General features: G+C 36.6%; 2 protein-coding genes across 2 annotated transcripts in view; one reads left to right on the top strand and one right to left on the bottom strand.

The window, feature by feature from the left end:
- lrp1ab (low density lipoprotein receptor-related protein 1Ab) overlaps positions 1-16,265 on the top strand; it is a 110,887-nt gene that overhangs the window by 69,290 nt on the left and 25,332 nt on the right. Inside the window, exons 23-41 of the mRNA XM_026241908.1 lie at positions 135-380; positions 624-821; positions 3,097-3,301; positions 3,395-3,559; positions 3,661-3,905; positions 4,674-4,805; positions 6,060-6,287; positions 7,197-7,371; positions 8,538-8,632; positions 8,728-8,877; positions 9,115-9,258; positions 10,066-10,191; positions 10,282-10,413; positions 10,510-10,644; positions 10,726-10,855; positions 10,961-11,087; positions 11,566-11,717; positions 11,875-11,999; positions 12,166-12,540. Coding sequence (XP_026097693.1) covers positions 135-380; positions 624-821; positions 3,097-3,301; positions 3,395-3,559; positions 3,661-3,905; positions 4,674-4,805; positions 6,060-6,287; positions 7,197-7,371; positions 8,538-8,632; positions 8,728-8,877; positions 9,115-9,258; positions 10,066-10,191; positions 10,282-10,413; positions 10,510-10,644; positions 10,726-10,855; positions 10,961-11,087; positions 11,566-11,717; positions 11,875-11,999; positions 12,166-12,540 — 3,285 coding nt within the window. The remainder of the gene's footprint in view (positions 1-134; positions 381-623; positions 822-3,096; positions 3,302-3,394; positions 3,560-3,660; positions 3,906-4,673; positions 4,806-6,059; positions 6,288-7,196; positions 7,372-8,537; positions 8,633-8,727; positions 8,878-9,114; positions 9,259-10,065; positions 10,192-10,281; positions 10,414-10,509; positions 10,645-10,725; positions 10,856-10,960; positions 11,088-11,565; positions 11,718-11,874; positions 12,000-12,165; positions 12,541-16,265) is intronic.
- LOC113068950 (galanin receptor type 2) lies at positions 13,049-15,091 on the bottom strand. Its single transcript, XM_026241913.1, has one exon. The coding sequence runs from the start codon at positions 14,785-14,787 to the stop codon at positions 13,780-13,782; it is 1,008 nt and encodes a 335-aa protein (XP_026097698.1). The 5' UTR covers positions 14,788-15,091; the 3' UTR covers positions 13,049-13,779.

The raw sequence follows: 16,265 nt of genomic DNA, 5'->3' as shown, positions 1-16,265 counted from the left end.
CTACTCTTGTTTACTTATTTCTTTTGATAGGCTTGCAGTAACTTACTCATAAATACCCTTTCAATCCCACTTGCTTCTTTTTTATTTATTTATAAAAAAAATGTATTAAAAAATGTAACCTGTTTTCGTTCTAGATCTTTGCACGATGGATAATGGAGGCTGCAGCCACAACTGTACCATCGCTCCTGGTGAGGGCATCCTCTGCTCCTGCCCAGTTGGCATGGAGCTGGGTACCGACAACAAGACCTGCCAGATTCAGAGCTTCTGCGCCAAGCATCTCAAGTGCAGCCAGCGCTGTGTGCAGGAGAAGGCCACGGTTAAGTGTGCCTGCTATGAAGGCTGGGCGCTCGGGCCAGACGGCGAGAGCTGCAAGAGCACTGGTGAGGAAAAGACAGGGTGGATGAATAAAGATACCTAGAATATTTCACCTCTTGGTGAGATGTATAGTACACTGTATATAAAATATATTGTATATATTGTTTTTGCTAAAATTTTATATAATATAATATTATATTATATTACATTACATTACGTTATATTAAAGTCTAGTGACTTTCTGGAATAAAACCAAAATCAAGGGTTAGCAGTGTGCTGGCCTTATGTGACTTGTCCATGTTCTTTAGATCCATTCAAGCCCTTCATCATTTTCTCCAACCGGCATGAGATCCGTCGGATTGACTTGTACAAGGGTGAGTTCAGCGTGCTGGTGCCTGGCCTGCGGAACACCATTGCCCTGGATTTCCACTTCAACCAGAGTGCCCTCTACTGGACCGACGTGGTTGAAGACAAGATCTATCGGGGAAAGCTGTCGGAAAACGGAGGTAAATGGATGTCTTAGTCCTATAGGAGTGGGTGTTCCTAAGTCAAATAATTAGTTGTTAATAATCCGTATTATTATACATATATAGAAAAATATAATTTAGTTCAGTAAAAGAACATTCACTACAATTAAAAACTGAACGCGTCTGCTCAATGCAGCGTGTTGAACGACAGTCACATCACAGATCAGATTTCATTTATCCAGTGAGGAGAGCTGACTGACAGGAAGAGTGAGGCGAGACAGACAAGACGAAATTAAAACGTAAGGCAAAAGCGCCTGTTTGGCGTTACTTTGGAGTTTGAAAAGCCTGTTGACTTTTGCCGTTTATTTAAGGTGATTTTGAAATATTCGTTTCTTATTTAATTGGTTCCACATTATTTGCTGTTTTTTACTTTATTTAACCTTTTATGTAATTTATTTATTTTATTTGACATCAAGTTGTATGCCCTGCCTCTTAAGCTTTCTTATTCGTTTTGCTAATAAACATATATAAACAAATATATATATATATATATATATATATATATATATATATATATATATATATATATATATATATACACACACTCATAATATATGTATATGTATACATATAATAATAATAAATATGTTTATGTTTGGGTTAGTACATGACATTGTTACATTACATTACATTTACATAAACATTGTTTAGATGGAGAACTTTATTGGTTCACTTAATAATGGCTTTGGACAAAAGAGAGCTTCAATCGCATTCTCATGTTTTAAAGACTTGTGTAAAGTTCTGAGTTGCCTTTGTTGTCTAACTGTGTTTTCCCACATTGTTCTGTTCTTTTCAGCATACCGAGTTATTATTACAACTATTCTCGGTTCACAAAACCACAGCATGCATCTAAGTGAGTCTGTGTGTGATCATAGTACAGGAATTTGGACGCCTCTGTCTTTACCCATTTGACTCATTCCTAGTTTGCGTGACTACAGTCAGAGTAAAAGTGAAGCGTCGGAAGCCTTAGTTGCTTTGAAATATGTGCACACACCTCACTCCCTTTCTGAACTTCTCTTTCAAGAGATATGATACACTGTCCAAGTTTTGATTCCATGCTGTCGTCTTTGACAGAGTAAAAATATGACTGACATTGCTGCCAACACTGAAGTGTTGTTTCTCAACCCCCATCGGGGAGGCTGCGCTGTCTCCAGCCCAACAGAGAGCCATTCTGGACCTTTAATTACTGCTCTGGATGAGAGTCTCTCTCACAGATCAGAGAGCGGCTTGCCTTGATTGGGAGCCTTTTTTTTTCTCTTCCACATGGCTGTAGCCCAGAGTGGGGGAATATTTATTGCAGCATTGACTTAAACGGCTTTCAGGCTGGAAGCAATCAAACTATTTCTTAGCCAATATATACAGTCTGAGATCACTGGTAAAAATGCTTCTACTTTATTTTAATTTAATTTTTTCATTATAAAATGTTTAACGTTTTGAGTGAAAGGTTGAACTTAGTATTTGATTTGTTTTCCTTTTGCAGCACTAGAGCTGTATGAACTCCACAAGTTTGTGTGAAATATGATGATTATGTTCTCCAGTATGATTTGAGATTATATAAAGAACATTTTGAGCATGAATTGAAGTCTGACTGACTGTACGAAGAATCACATGATCAGTGTCATATATGTTCTTATTTGATTAGTGACCTAGAAATAGTGCAGAATTTTAAATGATTTCTTTAGGGATGCACAATATATCGCCACTGCATTGATTGAATATTGATACTAGAGGGGTTTTTGATCATTATTTGTTTTGGTTGATATTCATGATGTAATTGTACAATCTTATATTTGTTTATTTTTTTTTTACCTTTTGATTTTTTTTTTATTACCTTTCACTCATCTAAAGTATACTTAGATAATACACCAATAATTTAATAATTAAATGCAAAATGCACAATTAAGTAACAATGTTAAATATAATATTTAGCATATCTCAAAATGAATGCCAATGTTTGATACTAACATTATAATGTTGTGATGACTAAATTCATTGCAGGATTTAAAATGAGATATAGTTAATGGCTGTCTAACTACTGTTCTATTGAAATAAATAGAATATATATATATAAAAAAAATTGTATGTCTATAAATATAATATACTTTATATACTGTATATTATTATAATATATATTGTATATAAAATCTAATATTGGATCCATAATTACTACTTCATGCATTTTTCAACCTGCTTAACCTTTTATTTCTAGGTTTAACTTGGATTCCTCTAAATTCTCCTTGTCTTGGTGTTTCAGCTCTCACCAGTTTTGAGGTGGTGATTCAGTATGGTTTGGCCACTCCAGAGGGTCTGGCTGTGGACTGGATCGCAGGAAACATCTACTGGGTGGAAAGTAACCTGGATCAGATCGAAGTGGCCAAGCTGGATGGTACCATGCGTACAACACTACTAGCCGGAGAAGTGGAGCATCCGCGTGCCATTGCACTTGACCCGAGAGATGGGTAAAACATGATATACTTTGACAGCTGTGTTATTTTTCAGTTATGTTGACAGAATTAGGTTGTTACAAGAAATGTTTCTTTTTTCCCCCCCAGTATTCTGTTCTGGACAGATTGGGACGCCAGCTCCCCTAGGATAGAGGCTGCGTCTATGAGTGGGGAGGGCCGTCGCACCATCCACAAAGAGACTGGGAATGGTGGCTGGCCCAACGGTCTCACTGTGGACTACCTAGAGCGCCGTATCCTTTGGATTGATGCCAGGTATGCATGCACTATTGGCACTAAAAGTAAAGTAAAATGCAAAAATGTCCACAGTTAGTCATCTTGATCTTCAAAAAAAAAAAAAAAACACATTTCTTTAGATCTGATGCCATCTACTCTGCCGCTTATGACGGTTCCGGCCTGATCGAGGTGCTCCGGGGTCATGAACACTTATCACATCCCTTTGCCGTCACCATGTATGGAGGAGAGGTCTACTGGACGGACTGGCGGACCAACACTCTGGCTAAAGCCAATAAATGGACAGGACACAATGTGACGGTGGTCCAGAGAACAAACACTCAGCCGTTTGATCTTCAAGTGTTTCATCCTTCTAGACAACCTCAGGGTGAGAACCAGCATGACCTGAACTAGCATGTCACACACTTGTTTATGTTTCGTGTTTCATTTGTAAGCCGTGAATACCAGTGTTGTTTTTGTAAACCAAACCTATTAAAACTGTTTTCTTTAACAGAAGTAAAATATAAATGCTAGATGAAAAACTTTAACTTAAGCTTATATGTGACCCTGGACCACAAAACAAGTCATATGAATGCTGAATAAATAAGCTTTCTGTTGATGTATTGTTATAATATGACAATATTAGGCTGCGATAGTTATTTGAAAATCTGGAATCTGAGGGTGCAAAAAATCTAAATATTGAGAAAATCGCCTTTAAAGTTGTTCAAAATTAAGTTCTTAGGAATGCATATTACTGATCAAAAAAATAAGTTTTTATATATTTACAGTAGGAAATTGACAAAATATCTTTATGGAACATGATCTTTAATTAATATCCTAATGATTTTTGGCATTTTGACCCATACAATATATTTTTTTCTATTGCTACAAATATACCTGTGCAACTTATGACTGGTTTTGTGCTCCAGGGTCACACATCAGAAATAAGTACCAAGATTTCTAAAACTGGATTGAAAAAATTAATTTATATATATATGTGTATGTATGTATGTATGTATGTATGTATGTAGGTATGTATGTAGGTATGTATGTAGGTATGTATGAATGTATGTATGAATGTATGAATCAATGAATGTATGAATCAATGAATCCATCAATCCATCAATCAATCAATCAATCACTTCCTCCTTTGCAGCTCCCAACCCGTGTGCAGCGAATGATGGGAAAGGGCCCTGCTCTCACCTGTGCCTCATCAACTACAACCAAACCTTTTCCTGTGCCTGTCCACACCTCATGAAACTCAAAGCAGACAAGCACACCTGCTTCGGTAGGCTCCTCCTTCCTCAGCCCCAAGATCCAATCACATGCTTTAATTGTTAGCAAGTTCTGAATGGAATACTCTTTTACTGAATACTGCACAACATCTTACATTTTCCTTGACGTTGTCATTGCAGACAACATATTCTACTGTTTGAGCAACAGGAACAATATTAGTTGTACTAAGAAACAATAGGCAATATTCCACAGTATACTGTCATGTGACCTCAGTAGGTTTTATTTATCAAATGTATTAACGATGGCTGTTTGATTAAAAATTGCTGCTGATAGTATTTCCATTTTAATCCATCATACTGGAAATAGGTGGTAAAGCGCATTGCATTGTGGGCTACAGTAATCCACGCAGTAATATTTTTTTTACATACTGCATGTTTAAGTGAATGTATTTGCTCAGCCTGGTATTCCACAGACAAATGTCCTGCAGTCATAGTACTTTATTTAGAACGTAACCTAAAGCTGGAGTTCCAATTTGAGTTAGTTGTAAGCAAAATTGCAAAGCCGCAGATCTCCTCGCTGTGTTAATTGTCTGTCTGCATCTAGCTAAATCCATTAGCATTTCATTATTACTTCACTTTTAGGTAAATAAATTTATAAACTATTGTGGCAGCTTCAGACTTAAGGAATAAAATCTTACAAGCATTTTTCAAAACACATTTCACATTTCAAAAAAGCATACTGTGGCTGACAATTTTTCAGTTTACTATTATTTTGAATGTAGCACACTTCAGGACAGATAGTATATGAATTGCGGCACAGCATGAGGCTTTTCTTTTAGATTCCTTTTGCGTTGGCACTATAAAAGCTCAATGTTAGATTTTTCAGGCCAGGCTGAATGTGGGCTGTAAATCTCGTTTAACTGTCAAGAAAACAGCAGTGCACCCTGCCGCCCAGATGTACGATCAGTGTTTAGTATTCAGCAGCACAGCCTCCATTATGGCTGTATGGAGAGCGGAGGGATTGGAGTTAGAGGACCTGTAGGTGACACTAGATAGTGGCAAACGCAGGAGCCATGCTTCCGTTCAGGCTAATCAATATAGAGACTGTAGACTTCACTACTACTGTATGTTCTTTACTAATATATGTATTTACATAGAAAAACAAGAAGACTACAATTTAACAATGGCTTATATTTTGTACAAGATGATTTTGTGTAGACAAATAAATATATATGGTTTGTTTTACATGCACTGATATGATACTATATATCTATTGACAATGACTTATCTGTTTTTCTTTTGTCCAGAGTACCGTCAGTTCCTGCTGTACGCTCGTCAGATTGAAATCCGAGGGGTGGACATTGATAATCCCTATTACAACTACATCATCTCTTTCACTGTGCCCGACATCGACAACGTTACCGTGGTGGATTATGATGCCCTGGAGAACCGCATCTACTGGTCTGATGTTCGCACGCAGACGATCAAAAGAGCCTTCATCAATGGGACTGGTGTGGAGACGGTGGTATCAGCTGGTGAGATAATGGTTTGAAGTCAACACTGGCCCAAAATGCATATGAACACTCAAAAATGTACCTTCATTGCTTTGTATAGCAACATATTAAACTGAAAAGCATCATCAAATAATTGATGCTATTAAAATGTCAAGTAACTGTTATTTTCTTCTTACTTTTTTCTCCAATTACTTTTAGCCATCTGATTTACTGGTCATTTTTAGTGAATGGATGAAATCAGTTTCCAGTTAACTATGGTTTTATCATGGTCTATTACGTTTTATGTCCATTATGGTCCATTATGTCCATTTTAAACAGCATATCTATCTTATCTTTTAAAACCCAATAAAAAATATAATAAAGATTTATTTTAAACTACTGATTTTTTTTGTAAAGTATTTACATGTGTGTGTAGATATATAATAAATATATATAATATAATAAATAATAATATAGTAAATGTAAAATAAATGTATAACTTTACCCAATATTTCGGTTTCAATTACTGTTTTTTTTTTTACTTTCTATTTATCAAATAATTCTGGAAAAATGGCAAGTGGAGTAAATGGCTGCAGTAAATTTATTATCACAAGAATAAATTAAATGTTAAAATATATTAAAATAGAAAACAGTTGTTTTAAATTATAAAAAAAATTTTTTGATCAAATAAATGCACACGTCTGGGGTGGGTGAAAAAAATCTTATGAAAACCTTCTTGCCAAACCCAGACTTGTGAAATATATCTTACTTTAAAATAAATGTCACGTTTTGTTATCAAATACATTCATTTTCATACAGGAAGTGTTCACATACTTTTGTATCAAAGAATGCAAGACAACTACATCTTTATTTTGGCTACGTTGTTCTGTTTTTCAGCCTGTGTGATCAGTTCTAATCATGATCAAATGTTTTTGTTTTTTTCTTTGCTAGACCTCCCCAATGCTCAGGGTCTAGCTGTAGACTGGGTCTCCAGAAACCTCTTCTGGACCAGCTATGATACGAATAAGAAACAGATCAATGTTGCGCGCCTGGACGGGTCCTTCAAGAATGCTGTAATCCACGGACTGGACAAGCCTCACTGTTTGGTGCTACATCCTATCCTGGGGTTAGTACAACTTCTCACACATGCACAATTGCTAGTTCAGGCTTCTAGTCTCTTTAGCCTCTTTCGCTCTCAGCATGTTTAGTAGGCCACATTTGGAGAGGAGCAGATGCGGTGCCAGTGTGTTTCTGGCAGAGACTGTAAAGGCTGTAGATAAGAAATGTAGATGTTGCTCATTGGTGTGAGCTATAGGTTTGACAATATAGCTGCCCTCGTGTTGCTCTTCTCATTGTGTAGACATTGTGAAGATGCGTGTAGTGCTAGTTTTCAGATGCACCAGTTTCTAATAAAATGAGCAAGCATGTGGATGCAGACAGTGTAAGTCATTCAGCTGGTTTTACATTTGTTCGGTGTGTTTTTTTTTCCCCCTCTACAGTGTTTTTGATAACTTAGTATCTATTTCGTCTCTCACTGGCAGTAAATCAGTGTTTTGAGGCATTCAGTTAACTAAGATGTGAAGACACTTTCCTGGCTTTTGTTTTTAAACCAAATCAAAATGAAGCATTACAGTGCCTTTTTTATTTCCAGAATCTTGAATAAGTGAACCTCAACAAATGTGGTGCTCTTTGCAAATAAACAAATATTGATAACTGAAACGAATGAAGTTAAATGACTTTTAGAATAGTTTTTGCTAATTGAAAAAAGGGATAAAATATAAATATTAGAATTAAAGCTTAAACAAAAATTAAAAACTAAAAAACTAAGCTGAAACTCAAATAAAAGAAAGCTATATAGAAATATAAATAAACTAATAAGAATTAAGATTTAAATTAAAATTGTAAAATTTTTAATTAAATTTTAACTTGTAAGAAATAATAAGAAATCAAAAAAAATATTTATAAATAATAATATATAAATAATTAATCAACTTATTTAAAATGAGAACATAAATTTAAAGCGAATTAAAATATTAAAAGTTAAAATAAAAGTAAAAAAAAACATTATATATATATATATATATAACATAAAACTAATAAGAATGAAAGAAGTGCATACAATTATTAAAACAAACTAAAATTAAAATGAGAACTGAAATTATACAAGTAAATGCTAATTAAAAATATGAATAAATACTATAATAGTTATAAATAACACTAAAACATTGTCACAAATAATTTGCAGATATCTACTTTATGTCAGGACTTAGTATTTTTGCGTGTTGTTTACAGGAAGCTCTACTGGCTTGATGGTGACAACATCAGTATGGCCAACATGGACGGCACCAACCACACGTTACTGTTCACCAATCAGAAAGGCCCAGTGGGTGAGGGACCAATCTTGTGTAACTTTTGTTTGCCTAAAGCTAAAAAAAGGCCTTCTGAAGATGATGTTTTATACGTTGACTTCTTCCCATGGCAGGTCTGTCCATAGACTTTTACATGGAGCAGTTGTACTGGATCAGCTCAGGGAACAGCACCATTAACCGCTGTAAGCTGGATGGTTCCGGACTGGAGATCATTGAGGGTGTTAAAGGAAAACTCACCAAAGCTACAGCCCTCGCTATCATGGGTTAGACAGCACCATCAACCTGTTTCCAATGCAACAAAAACTAAAACTTTTTGATGTAACTCAGTGAACTGAAGTTTGTCTAACTTTAGCTCTTAAAAGTTCTTCCACATAACTAGATGCAGGTGCTCTCAGAAAAAACATAATTGTGACCAGATTTTGTGAACAATGTTCATAGAGTTCACTGCATTGTAAAACCCATTTGACATAAGTGACTGACCTCTTATGTTTTCTGTGTAGGAGATAAGTTGTGGTGGGCTGATCAGGGCACAGATCAGATTGGTACATGTGACAAGAGCGATGGAGGCAACTGGAAGGTTCTCCGAAACAACACCTCACCCATGATGCATATGAAGATCTACAATGAGACTGTGCATCGACTAGGTGTGTTTTCATATTTATATTGATTATGTAACCCTAAAATGCATGTGACTTTGTCCCCATAAATTAATATGCAAGTGAAAAGGAGAAATTACTCATGAAATTACATATTTTTAAAAATAGAATGTGTTATTATCTTTTTAATAAAACCATTAATTACATTTATTAGATTTTTTAATTAAATGCATACATTTTTAAATGATTATTACTTTTTTTCTTATTATTGGTGTGTTTTTTATTATTGGTGTTACTTAACTAAAATTCTATTTAATGTTAAAATAGATCTCATGATCAAAAAGGAATTTCTGGATTATCAGATGGCAAGACAGATTAAATATGTGTTATAATAGAGGATAATTCATTTTAATTAGTACTTCAAAAATAATTCAATGTAATTTATATTGATTAGTGACTTTGTACTTTTAAATTCATTTGGAGGTAAAACATTTGATATTCTTTATAAATTTAAAGTTTAAAAGGAAAATTATTTTTATTATGTTTAATTAAGCTAATGATTTATACTTAGTTGTTAATAATTTACAAATATAATGAATAAAAACAGCTATTATTATTAGTATTTAATTTAACTTAAATGTGAAAATAGTTCACATTATCAAAGGGGGATTCCTAGGTTGTCAGATCACAAGACGGATTACATATTAATGTTATAATAAGTCTTATTTTTATTAATTCTTAAAATGAACACCACTATAAATATTTTTTTTATTTAGTTTTTATTTTTTTATTATGTATAAAGCAAACTGTTAACCAAAGATGATACCATTTGGATGTGTCTGATATCTCCTATAGGGACCAACCTCTGTAGTAAGAACAATGGTGACTGCTCTCAGCTTTGCTTGCCAACTTCACCAACTACAAGATCCTGCATGTGTACAGCTGGATATAGTCTGAAGAGTGGCCAACAGTCCTGTGAAGGCAAGATCTCATACAAACATCACTAATGAACAACATTTGCTTTCACATGGCCACATTGTAACATTGTGTGTATGGCATTTCTGTATTAAGGCATGGGCTCGTTTTTGCTCTACTCTGTGCACGAGGGCATCCGTGGTGTTCCTCTGGACCCGTCAGATAAATCTGATGCTCTGGTACCTGTGTCAGGCACCTCTCTTGCTGTGGGCATTGACTTCCATGCTGGTGAGTATGCAAGTATCTTTGTGTACAAATATTCAGTCTGAGAATTGCTCTGAATGCAACTAACTTGAGGTGTTTTGTGCTTCTTTTGCCCTGTAGAGAACGACACCATTTACTGGGTTGACATGGGCCTTAGCACTATTAGCCGAGCCAAGAGAGACCAGACCTGGAGGGAGGACATAGTGACCAATGGCATTGGACGTGTGGAAGGCATCACCGTGGACTGGATTGCAGGTGTGCAAATGTGCAAACACACATTTAAAAGCACATTCTATATTCATGCATCTAACACATTGTGTTGTTTTGTATAAATAGGCAACATCTATTGGACTGATCAAGGCTTTGATGTGATTGAGGTGGCCAGACTCAACGGCTCCTTCCGCTATGTGGTCATCTCTCAGGGTCTGGACAAACCTCGTGCCATCACTGTACATCCAGAGAAAGGGTGAGGGAATGTGTCTGTATTTTGAAGATGGGGACTGTGTGCCTGTGAACTTGAGAAAACTGTGTATGATCTCATGATCTCAGACTCAAGTATTTGTGTGTCCAGGTATCTGTTCTGGACGGAGTGGGGTCAGTATCCGCGTATTGAAAGATCTCGTCTGGACGGTTCTGAGAGAGTAGTTCTTGTCAATGTCAGCATCAGCTGGCCCAATGGCATCTCCATCGATTACCAGGTTTGTACATAAACACACTGTGCCTCTTTTGCAGAAAACGTACCCGATTTAATTGCTAAATCAACTTTTAGAAGATGATTAGTTATTATTATTAATCTTAAGATTTTTTTAATGCTGTTTTTTTGTTTTTTACTTTCTCTTCATTAAATAATAAATAAAAAAAATCATGTTTTCCACAAAAAAATATTAAGCAGCTGTTTCATCACTGATAGTAAGATCAATTTCTTGAGCATCATATCAGCATATTAGAACAATTTCTGATGGATCATGTGACACAAACAGTTATTTTAAACTGTAATAATATTTAACTTTTTTAAATGTATTTTTGAACAATTAAAAAAATCTTAACAACCCCAAGCTATTGGACTGTAATGTTTATTTAACTTAATTTTTATTTTAATGAAAAAAATAATAACCTTAGTAATGAAACCACAACAGTATGGTAAGTGTTCAATAACTGATGTTGTACAATGTGTAGGAGGGCCTGCTGTATTGGTGTGACGCACGTACAGACAAAATTGAGCGCATAAATCTGGAGACTGGAGAAAACCGTGAGCTGGTGCTATCTAGTAACAACATGGACATGTTTGCTGTGTCTGTGTTTGAGGACTATATCTACTGGAGTGACAGGTGCCTACACATCATTCCCTTACTATTGCATATTATTACCCCTTTTTAACCGGCCCCTTTAATTCATTTTAATTTATGTCCTCAATGGTTTTTAGATCTTGCTATTGCAGTGGATTTTACAGTTAATGAGCTTTTTATCCTCTCCTGTTTCCAACAGGACACATGCCAATGGCTCCATCAAGAGAGGAAACAAGGACAACGCCACAGACATGGTGTATCTGAGAACAGGCATTGGTGTACAGCTCAAAGACATTAAAGTCTTCAACCGTGCAAGACAGCAAGGTGTGTATCCTCCTGAAAACTTTTTTTTTTACTATATGGCAGGGGTTTTCTATCATAAGGACCCCTCCAGCCAGGGTTTTAGCCAACCAAGAGACCGTAGTACATAAAAAGTTGGATTTTATCAGTAGAAACTATGTTCATTTTAATATTTTAATATTGTTTGCAGGTACCAACATCTGTAAAGTGAACAATGGTGGTTGTGAACAGTTGTGTCTGTACCGGGGTAATGGCAATCGTACCTGCGCCTGCGCACACGGCATGCTGGCAGAGGACGGCCACAGCTGCAGGGATTACGATGGCTACCTCCTTTACTCGGAGCGCACAATACTAAAGAGCATTCACCTATCGGATGAAACCAATCTCAATGCTCCCATTAAACCCTTTGAAGACCCGGATCACATGAAGAACGTCATCGCCCTTACCTTTGACTACAGGGGTGGCGGTGGAAAGGGAGCAAACCGAATCTTCTACAGCGACATTCACTTTGGTAACATTCAGCAGATCAGCGATGACGGCTCGGACCGCAAGACCATAGTGGAGAGTAAGTGCCCAGTCTTTTTTTATTCATTTTTTGTATTGCTCTGTTTTGCACACACCATCTGATTGTGGCTAACAGCAATACCAAGTGTGAGAAATGATGATGGAACCAAGTACTTGAAAAAAAAAAAATGCTATTTTAATTTGGAAACTACAGACTTTATTCGGCAATAATGCATTTGATCAGAAGTGACAGTAAATATTTACACTGTTATGAAAGATTTCTTTTTCAAATAAATGCTGTTCTTTTGAACGTTCTATTCATCAAAACTCCATGATAATAGTTTCACGGTTTCCACAAACATTGATAATGTTTCTTGAGCAGCAAATCAACATATTAGAATGTTTTCTGAATGATCATGTGACATTGAAAACCTCGAATAATGTTTGCCATCACAGAAATAGGTGACATTTATAAAATATTACAATAGAAAACACTTATTCAGAATTGTAATAATATTTCACAGTATTGATATTATATTTTCACAGTTTTTACTGTATTTTTGATTAAATAAATGCATAAGAGACTCATTTTCAGAAAAATTCTTCCAAATCTTACCAACCCCAAACTTTGAAAAGGGAATATGCAGTATAGTATGTATGTGTATTTCTACCAATTAAATATGCACGTGGTCATTATTTAGAAATCAGATAATGTGTAACAAATGTGTACTTAACGTACCAAAAATTATTAGTGAGCAACCTTTTTTTTTTTTTTTTTTTTTTTCCTCATTCAAGATGGTTAGACAGATGCCAGTGGAGGCTGAAAATGTTTATCAGCTCCTATAGTAGCATGAAATTGTAAGAACACAAGTAACATTTAGTAACAATGCAAGCACTGAAAAAAACAATACACCAAAAGCAAAACCCGTCATTCAAAGTTTGTGTTGCTTTTGTTGTATACAGTTTCTATCTGATATGCCATATAATGAATTAGTAAAGAAAGCAAACATATGTTTTCATCAATGCTTTCAAATATATTAAAAGTCTCACATGGATATTTCTAGTCACTAAAAGTACATTTCTTAACAATATATGATATAATAAAGATCTGTTATTACATAATATCATCAAAGTGTTCGAGGTAATTCAGGCTCAATATCTGGCAGAACAAATCAATGTAGTTCAAACATATGTCTTATATTTATTGTCTTTATCTCTTTACACTATTAGTCCCATTACTGGTTTAGCCTTTTACAGCAGAAGCACATCAAATGTTTCTGCATGGATCAGGACTTTATCCTCATGGTTGGGGAGGGGTGTCCAGCTCCACAGGGTTAAAGGGCTCCACTATGGCGCTCCCTGGACACATAACACACCTGTTACCTTTGCAGCACACCCGTCCCAATGTCAGCAGCTCTCTGCGAAATTTGTTTGACATGAAAGCATATAGTAGTGGATTGGCTACAGCCGATGAGCTCGCTAACAGCCGGGCGATAATGGCGAAGTTGAGAGTTTGTGTGTGAATATTGCTATTATTGGTAGCGATGAGCAAGAACATGAGGACATAGGATGGCAACCAGCAGATGGTGAAGAATAACACCAACAGGATCGACGTCTTGGTCACCTGGTTCTGGTAGCGCTCCAGTTGCGGCGCGGTACATTGCAGTCGTGTCCTTCGCAGGAAACTGTAAAGTTTAGTGTACATGACGACGATGATGATCAGGGGGAAAGCAAAGCTGAACAGGAACAGAATGGTACTGTAGACCAACTGGCTGAGGTCTGAAAGAAACGCAAAGCAGAGGATGGGCGCAGTCCTCAATTGGCGGAAAGCAAACTGAGGTGCTGCAAGAGCCATGGCCACCACCCAAATGAGAATCACAGTAACCCGCAGCCAACGGCGCATTCGGAAACGATACGTCCAATTGGGGTACACCACAATCAGGTACCGTGTTACCGCTAATGCAGATAGAGTGAATACGCTTGCCGAGTTACCGGCCACTCCCAGGAAACTGATGATTTTGCATAGGATGCCGCTGAAGGGCCAGTAGCCTAGTGCTATAGCGGCAGTGTGGAAGGGCAGGCAAATGAGCAGCAGTAGATCTGAAGCACTCAAGGCTAAAAGTAACATATCTGTCCCTTGAAGAGACTGGAGTCCATTCTTCCTCTTCCGTCCGGTCAGGACGTAAATGACCAGCGAGTGTCCCACCAGCCCGATCAGCATGATTATTATGTCCAGAATGGGAGCTAAGACCCGTATTAGTTCCCAGCTCAGACTCCCACAGTCATGGCTACTATTCATACTGAACATACTGAAGAACAATTTACTGAAGTTTGGGATGACATGCGTTCAAACTCCAGATGAAGACTGCCGTCTGCTTCAGGTTAACAATTAGCTCTTTTGAGAGTTAAAAACTTCCTCACATGGCAAAGCATCATTGGGGTGTTTACTCCAAGAGATAAAGGCAGTCTCTGCTGGGGAGGTTGTTAGTGTTTAGCATTAGCATTTAGCAATATATCCTCCTAGGAAGTTGAGAATTCATGTTAACACTTTTTTTCTGGTACATATAAGACATTTAAAAAAATAAATAGACAAGTAATGTATTATAAATAGGTCTGGTAAGCAATTAACATTTATCTAATTACATGATGTGGTGATTAATTAATCTAATTAATTGCACATCAAATTTGGAGAAATTACTCTGAAAAGATAATTTTAAGTTATTGTTGTGCAAAGCATCAAACAGAGATTACAAGTAGGTTCAGCAAGAAATATTTTGTATTTGCATTATTTTTTTGTTAATAACAAGTTTTCGAATGCAGCCAAAGACTTCCAGTATTGCCATAAACATTTGTATTTCATAATTTGTAATGTGAAAACAGTTCATTTCACATGTTATCACTATTAAACTCCATCTCGTATTTGAAATAGTGGAAGGCGCTTACCTTACATCCATCCATGATTACGGTTTGCGTGTATTGATTGAGTGAAACCAGGCAACCCTGCAATATGTGATTCCCTGCATCTGTCATTGGCTGATACATTACAAACTGTCGATTCTACTTGAATCTAAGTGCCCAATGCAACTTTCCTCTTATGATCAATTAAATGACTCTTCAGATTAATTCCAAGTCCTTTAGTTTGGCTGTTGCAGGACTTTGTCCTTCTTTTCGAAGGAAAGCAAGACGACTCTCCTCGTTCTGTCCTAATGTGAGATTTCCCTTGCAAAGAACACCATAACGATCCTCCTGACCACCAAGTTCAAAGTACAATAGGTGGTTGTTCAGGTATCATCACCTAATACATTGATTGTCAGGTTTACTGGCCTTTTCCAAGAATAAAATCGTTTCTGTGATGACGGCGTCTCATCTGTTGGCTCTGGCTATTACGCAAGTATCTTATTCTTCCTTTGGCCGAAAGACTGATGTGTTTTACAGGATCGTTATTGGTTTTTTGCAAAAGTAAACAGCTTGGTGGAGTGTCCTTCTTGTTTTATGGTGGAGCAATCACTGTCGTAAAGCAGCAATTGGTGTGATGCAGATAGATGCAGTGAAGACCCTCATGGGCTCATAAATGTTCTGGAGGGTGACTATTATTCAGTGTGACTTCGACTCGTTCAGAGGGTGCTGAATGAAGTGCATTGCACCACATTGCTTCTCACCCCAGCGTTGGGTCTGAGACTCTTCCAGCAGTCATCTCTTTATGAAAGAACTAGTCACCGTGGTTAAAGAGATCAAGCGAAGGAGGGGTCTTGTGTGCACAGGCACCCATCCATGAAATGACCGGAT

Source organism: Carassius auratus, unplaced genomic scaffold (genome assembly GCF_003368295.1).
Source record: "Carassius auratus strain Wakin unplaced genomic scaffold, ASM336829v1 scaf_tig00000254, whole genome shotgun sequence".
In the NCBI taxonomy this organism is placed as follows: Eukaryota; Metazoa; Chordata; class Actinopteri; order Cypriniformes; family Cyprinidae; genus Carassius; species Carassius auratus.
This window is presented reverse-complemented; position numbering and strand designations above follow the sequence as displayed.